Source organism: Populus alba, chromosome 4 (genome assembly GCF_005239225.2).
Source record: "Populus alba chromosome 4, ASM523922v2, whole genome shotgun sequence".
NCBI classification, from domain to species: Eukaryota; Viridiplantae; Streptophyta; class Magnoliopsida; order Malpighiales; family Salicaceae; genus Populus; species Populus alba.
This window is the reverse complement of record NC_133287.1, coordinates 2,784,094-2,791,691: the sequence shown is the minus strand read 5'-3', so window position 1 is coordinate 2,791,691 and position 7,598 is coordinate 2,784,094. Positions and strand designations below refer to the sequence as shown.

The window sequence follows — 7,598 nt, the reverse complement described above, 5'->3', positions numbered from 1 at the left end:
TCACTACATTCCAAAAAACCACGCGTCCCATTGTTTTTCAATTTCCGCTTTTACTTTGATTAAAACCTCCGGATGAGTTCTCCTTAACTTCTGCTTAATCGGCCTGCATCCTTCCATCAGTGGTATTCTATGCACTACAATGTCCGTATCCAGACCAGGCATATCCTCGTAGGACCAGGCAAAGACATCCACATAATCCTTGAGCAGTGCAATCAACTCTCCTTTGCTGCAGGGGTGATCAAAAGTCCCTATCTTCAACTCTCGTTGATTTCTTCATTGCCTACATTTATGGTTTCAAGTTCCTCTTTAGCGGGCCTCCAAGCCTGTTCGTGTTGTTCTATTAATTTTGTGAATTCCCATATGTTTTCCTCCTCCCATTCCTCATCTTCTACAACCACTATGTATTCTTTTAAATTTTTGGCCCATTCAATTCTCAATGTGAAATGCAGGTGTGTTGTGGAGGATCCACTTTCAGGGTTCCTGAAAGCGGAAAGTGATGTGTAAATGCATAGTAAGACATCAAGATGAATTTTGAAAATGCATGATTCTCATTAAAAAAAATAAAAGATTGGCTCACCAAAAAAAAATAAAATCCAATTGACATCTTGAGCCTCGATTGTCAATAAAAACAAAACAGAAAAAGACAAACCACATAGATAAAAATATAATCCAACCATCATTGTTGATTACATTTTAAAAACCAATGGAGCTTCTTGGGTCTCCCAATTCTGGAACTTCTCCCCTTCGGCTAGCTTCCGGACAAAAGTCTTGACGGTGACTTCTTCCAAAGTGTGGATGGTCAATTGTGGCATCTCTTCAATCCTCCTTTCGGACTCGATTTTCTCAGCAATGTCCTTGACTTGATTTTCCTCTAAAGTGTTTATGTTCATTGAAGAAAGATTTTGAAAGAGGTCTCCATGTCCCCCATCAGGTTGTATCACATATGCGGCCTTTGGAAATGAAATCCTGATTGGAGGGATGGCTAAGTTTTCTTCTACAGGCTTCCTTCCTTCCATCCTTGCCATTCTCTTCTCCCTTCTTGCACCAGCAGCTCGTTTATAATCCTCTTGCTTGGGCTTATATCCAAGCCCAAACCTCTGTTCTGCAGCTTTCAATTTGATTATACCCCTCCATTCAGGCCTTCTTTGCTCCATATCATATGGGAAAGGAATCTTGTTTTTCAAAAAGATTTTAGCTGCCATTTTAGTGGCTTCAGAGATTTCTGGCTTCCTCAGCACAGTGTTCTCGGGCACCCACTCGGTATTCACAATCTCAAATGCATGAAGGTTTCCGTCCCTACAATCTTCTGCTTCAATGAATGGAACCGCCACATTTCTTACCATCGATATAGTCTCCTCAGCCTTAACAGTAACCAGGACACCGTTGGCAATGTACTTTAAACATTGATGTAGCGAAGAGGTGACAGCTCCCGCAGAATGTATCCATGGCCTTCCTAACAGCATGCTATAAGAAGGGTGGATATCCATCACTTGAAGGGTTACTAGAAAGACTTGTGGACCCACAGCTAGTTCAACATCAATTGACCCTACAACTGGCCTTGATGAGCCATCATACGCTCTCGCCGTTATCACACTGGGTTGCATATGTGAGGGATCTATCGGCATTTCATCTAGCACATGCCTTGGTAGCACATTCAGGGCCGAGCCGTTATCAATAAGAACTTTGCCGACGAGACAATTCTTGCATCGGACCGTGACATACAAGGGCTTGTTATGTCCAGTTCCTTCAGCGTCAAGTTCATCTTCCGTGAAATACAAGTAATTGGCAGCATGAATCCTCCCTACTAAATGTTCCATAGTCTTTTGCTCGATATCTTGGGGCACATAAGCCTCATTCAATACTTTTTGCAAAGCATTACGATGTGGCTCCGAGTTGAGTATTAAAGACATGATGGAGATCTTAGCAGGGGTTTTCTTCAACTGATCCACTATATTGTATTCACTATGCTTCATCAGTTTCAAGAACTCATTGGTTTCTTCCTCAGTCACAGGTTTATTCACCTCAAACTCTTTATCGAGGTTCAGCACCTCCTTGCCTTTAGCCTTTCTCTGTCTTTCTAGCTCTTCAGGTGTGTAACAACGACCACTCCGAGTTAGCCCACTTATCTCCGTTCGGAACAGCGGCAAAGGAGCTTCAACATTCGAGGTATAACCATAATCTCCAGGCATCGCTCCATAGTTTATTTTGCTTGCATAGGAGGGCCTAGTTAATACCAGTTTTGAGCGACCATTAGCTGTTGATTGGATTCTACATTTCTCTATCATTCCTACCTCTTCATTGTCACTTACGTCCTCAATCCTCAACTCTCCTAGAGCCAGCATTCTTGCAACTTTTTGATGAAATTCACTGCATTCATCAATGTGATGCCCTTCCTTTTTATGGAAAGGGCAAAAGTTACTTTCCCCTGTGCAGTACTCAGTCGTTTCTTCCAAATGTCCAGACTGTACCAACATCAGGTATAGCTTGGCCATGGTCACTTTCAACACCCTCTTTTTGCTACCAATCTCCATGGTATTCACTCCTCCCCTACCATCAACATGCTTAGGTAAAGGGTTGGAATTCTGATTTGGCGAATCCTCAAAAGTGACCCATCCCACTTTGATTAGTTGCAACACCTTTCTTTTAAAAGCGAAGCAAGACTCAATGCTATGGCCTGCATGACCAGCATGGTATTCACAAGTTACCTCGGGGTTGTACCAGGCAGGGAAAGGTGGCTGCATAGGTGGTATGGGTAGGGGAGCTATCTGCCCAATACTCAACAGCTTGGCATACAACTCTTTTAAGGTTATGGGTAGAGGAGGTAGTTGTTCTTCTGCCGGTTGTTTATCTTTTCTTTGGTAATTGTTGTGGTTATTTGCAGGGAATTTTATTTGATTGGGCTGATTTGGAGTGGGGGGTTTGGAAAAGTTAATACTAGTGACTCGGGGGGTAGGTATTTGGTAGTTTTTGCTTCTTCTTTCTAGGTTGTTCACCTCAATTTCTTTCTTCCTTCCAATGAAACCTCTCTTCTCTAGAGGTTCTGCTATTCTCCCGCTTCGGATCCCTTGTTCAATCCTCTCGGCGATCCGCACGACATCATAGAAATGTTGTGCTGAACTACCCATAAGGTGTTCATAGTATGGAGCCTTGAAAGTATTGGCAAACAAAGTCACCATTTCTGTCTCTATCAGCGGAGGTTGCACATTGATAGCTTGGTCTCGCCACCTTTGAGCATAAGCCCTCACGGACTCTTGACTTCCTTTCTCCATGCTGATCAAACTGGTCCTATCAGGAGCAATCTCTAGGTTAAACTTGTATTGCTTCAAGAAAGCGTCCGCCAAGTCTGTCCACTTCCTGATCCTAATATTGTTTAACCTCATATACCAACTGAGGGCCGATCCGGTCAGACTATCCTGGAAGAAGTATATTAACATTTTGTCGTCGTGGATAACCTCTGCCATTTTGTTATAGTAGGAGCGGAGATGGGTCTTCGGACATTCCATCCCAGTATACTTAACAAACTCCGGCACCCTAAACTTCTTTGGAATGACAATATTAGGTACTAAACATACCTCAGCGGCCCTAATTGGGTCAAACAAATCATTTCCTTCAATTGCCCTTAGCCTCTCTTCTAGGGCAGTCCACTTATCATCTCCTTCATGATTAGAGAATTTAAAGTCATGTGGATCTTTGTTTGTTAAATCCATTGTAATAGGGATTTGGATGGGCCGGGCAGGACTCTGCTTAGTTGGTGTGTTTGCCCCTATATTTATAGGTGCGACAGGAATTTGAGATGCTGCTGGTGCTTCATTAGGTTGAGTAGATGTTCCCGCTCCATCTCTGGCTCTTAATAATTGCTCTAACATACTGGTTAAGTGTGCCACATCATTCCGAACTCCTTCAAGTTCTCTTTGGTACTGAGATTCCGGTTGTGACCTTCCTTCGTTTTCCATTCTTGCTCTTTGCCGAGTGTAGTGGACTTTGGAAGGGGGACCTATGTTTCACGATCTGGAATGCATATGATAAATTAAAAAAAACAAAAGATACATGATGCGAATGTGATGCATATGTAATGTGTATATATGCATATTTTGCGAGCTGATTCATGACTTTCGTAACCTTTAAGCAAGATTTCTGAGTTGACCCGATTACCATAAAGGGGGGTTTGCCAAGTTCTTATCATAGTGGCTTACCAAACTCATCAAGAAAGGAAATACGTCATGGACTTGTTATAAATAACAAAAATTGCTCATACAAAACAAATAATGGGAAAGAGAGTCCTATACATTGCTACCTCTAAAAAGCATTTCCTCTATTAGCTAAATCCCCAATAAAACCGGCCATGGCCCCCATGTATTCTCGATACTTTGAGGCATCATTTCCAACTTGGGTGGCTTGTTGTTGCAACCTTTCTGCGTAACGGGCTACTTGCTCAACCTGTTTTTCCATGTGTCTTATTTTGGCATGGAATACGGTGTTATCTTCGATTATTGCTTCGTTGCTGGCTCCTAAAGCTTCGTTGCTTCTTTCCAATACTCGCACCATACCCTCTGATTGTGCCAACTTATCTCTTGTCCTTTGTAGCTCTTCCTTGGCGATATCCAGCTCTGCTATTTTGGAATTGATCTGAACTGCAAAGCTGTCCATGTAGTCTTGGCATTCTTGACGCTCTTGCTTAGCCTTACTCATATCTTCTTCCATCTCGCAGTAGTGGCTTCTCAACTCCCTTAACTCTTCTTCTCGTACCTCGCTCTCCGCTTGTAAAGCCCTTATCCTTCCTTTTGAAGACTCAGCTCTCTTCTGGTAATCTCTCATGTCAGACTCAGCGGCCATTCTCGCATTTCTTTCTTCCTCTATCTGCACCATGTATTGAGCTCTAACCTTCCTTTCTTCTTCTATGTCGAGGTTGGCTAGACGATTCTTCTCCTTCTCAACTTCTATTTTCTTTAAAAGAAGTTTCCTTCCTTTCTTCAAAGAATCCATCGTCTCCTTATCATCGTTCACGCCTTTTGTTGCCCTCTTAACCTTAGCCAATTCTTTTTCTGCTATCCCATTCTTCTTGACCAACTCATCATAATCGGCTATTCGATTCCTTAACTCAGCCTGGACCCCCGTTGTTATGTCTTCAGCTACCTCAGCCTTTTTTTGCCATTCCTTTAGAGACATTAGCTGCTTCTCTTGTTTTTCTAACCGCTGATTCAAAAAAACCCTCATCGTATTTTCCTCCTCTAGCTGGTTCTCTAACAATTGCTGCCGCCCCTTACTTTTGCTGAGTTCTATTACACACTGATCTAGCTGCTTTCTTAGATCTTCTTCGTCATCCTTTCTTTTCCTTTTTTGTGTTTCTATCGCTGCCTCTGACTGTTCTTGTGTAGAGAGACCCTTTACTTCAGAAAAATCCTCATTCCTCCAAACTGTATAATTATGGCTGAATGAGGTTTCAAAATTGCTTCCTTCTTCTCTTTTCACCTTCACGGGTCTTTCCCAATCCTGTCGGATAAGCTCCATTTCTTTGATGAACGGTTGGTGCTTGAAATAACCAAGGAAATCAGCTAAACCCAAGGTTCTTGGCGTATATTGCATTCCGCCTAACTGCCTTGTTACGAGGGCGGGCGCATAACTGATGTAACCAGTTACACTAATTAAAGGAACCCATATCTTGCTTCCGCAGCTCATTGTGCAAATAGCGTTGCTCATCCACGGTGCTTTCCATTTGAAGTTGCTACTTGGCAATGCTGCATACTTATCCCTCCATGCCTTCTCATCCCAATTCTTCCAAGTCTCATCTATGGTAATCTTTAACGGTCGCAAGTCAAACCACCAAAAGTTGTTAAAGATGTCTCTCGGTGCTTCGATATGACTGATTATCCATAGGTACAACATAGGGACGCAGCACCTCATAGCTCCTTTTCCATGTGTTCGGCAGTGATTAAGAGATAACATGGTTTCCCCTAAGATGGCTGAGGAAGGATTGATCCGGTCATGCTCATATTCGATGAAGACACTTGCTGCTTCTAAACTGATGACCCCAATTTCAGAAGGGAACAACACTAGCCCAAAAATGGCGAAGGCCACCAACCTATATCGTTCGTCTCCCAACTTGCCTTCTTCGGCATTTTTCTTCATTCGAGCTTCAATGATCTTCCATTTAAAACCCCCTTCAGCAACTCTACACTGGCTGATCTTTCCTAAGCCTAATAAACTGACTACTTCCGAAGCTGTATCTTCAAATCTGCATCGGCGGTAGATTCGGCAGTTGTCATTTGGAAAATCCAGGATTCTCTCATATTCTTCCAAGGTGGGTGTCATATCGATGTTTCCAAAGGTAAAGCAACGATAACTGGGATCCCAAAAATTCAGAAGGGCTTTGATCGCCGCTGCTTGTACAGGCAACTTCATTATATGTGCAATCCTCCCATATCGCCTTTCAAACAGGGTCTCGTCAACATATTCCATGATAGGCAATAACTTTCCTAAATCGTTTACCATGTGATTTACCTTGGTAATGCATGGTAACCCACTAGCATTGATTCTTGGACATTTTCCTTCGGCGATCTGAGCCAACTCAGACTCTTGCCCATATTCTTGGAAAGAGAGGTACAACTTAGTCATGATTTCAGCTCAAAACCTGGGTTGATGAAATTAACAATTAATCGTGATGCAAATGAAAATAAGATTCATAACCTAAGGACAAGCTCTATTTATTAAGTGAGAGAGGGTAGTTTTTCTATCTGGTCTCGAAGGGTCTCATATCTGCCCAGTGACATTCTTCGTAAAGAAGTATGGGGGCGTTGCAAGGAACAGTTAAGACACGTATGCCCACCATTACCAAGCAGGCACTCAGATATGAGTTGGGTGTTTCACGCATTTAAACCCTGACCAATAGTCTTAGGGTAAATCGCTAATTCCCCACTTAACTTAAAGTTTGTGTGTGCTTTTCAAAATTAAGGCAAGTGATGCATGAAACAATTATATACAATGCATGAATAATAGGCGTGTAAAATAAAAACAAATACGCAAATAAATAACATGAAAGGAATATATTAAAAATAAGCACAGGAAAACACAAATAAATCAGACAAAAACAAAGCTTAGTCTACAAAGTCCCCAGCGGAGTCGCCATTCTGTCGCACCCCCAAAAAAACAAAAAATTCATCAATTGCGGGTTCGACTGGCGAGTTTGTTTTATTTTTGGTTCTTTGGAGTCGCCACCTAGTATTTTGGTCACTAGGAACCTAACTGGTCTCAGAGATCGGGTACGGGGACTGGTTGCGTAAATGGAAGGTATTAGCACCCCAAATACGCCCTACCTAAGGTAAGCTGCATTGTTTTATTGTCTGATAAAACTAAAGTGTTGTTGTGTTTTCCTAGTCGTTGATCTGTCTATGGTTCAAGAAAAATCCTCCTCAGTAAGAAGGTCTTTTATCTTATCGGGTAAAAAACCTAACCGTTCTAACGTCCATACCAAAATTTTATTGATAATACTTAGGAATACGTTTTACGTATAAATTCGTAATCCCAAATACTAAAATAAGACAAAAAGGTTTTTTAGAATTTTTGAAATATTGGCCTAGTTCTCATGGCTTAAATAAACTGGT

General features: G+C 42.0%; 1 protein-coding gene across 1 annotated transcript; it reads right to left on the bottom strand.

The window, feature by feature from the left end:
* Positions 1-3: 3 nt before the first annotated feature.
* LOC118042838 (uncharacterized) lies at positions 4-3,953 on the bottom strand. The gene is made up of 2 exons (XM_035050557.2): positions 736-3,953; positions 4-226 (listed from the first exon to the last, which is right to left on the bottom strand). The coding sequence occupies exons 1-2, from the start codon at positions 3,951-3,953 to the stop codon at positions 4-6; spliced, it is 3,441 nt and encodes a 1,146-aa protein (XP_034906448.2).
* Positions 3,954-7,598: the final 3,645 nt, after the last annotated feature.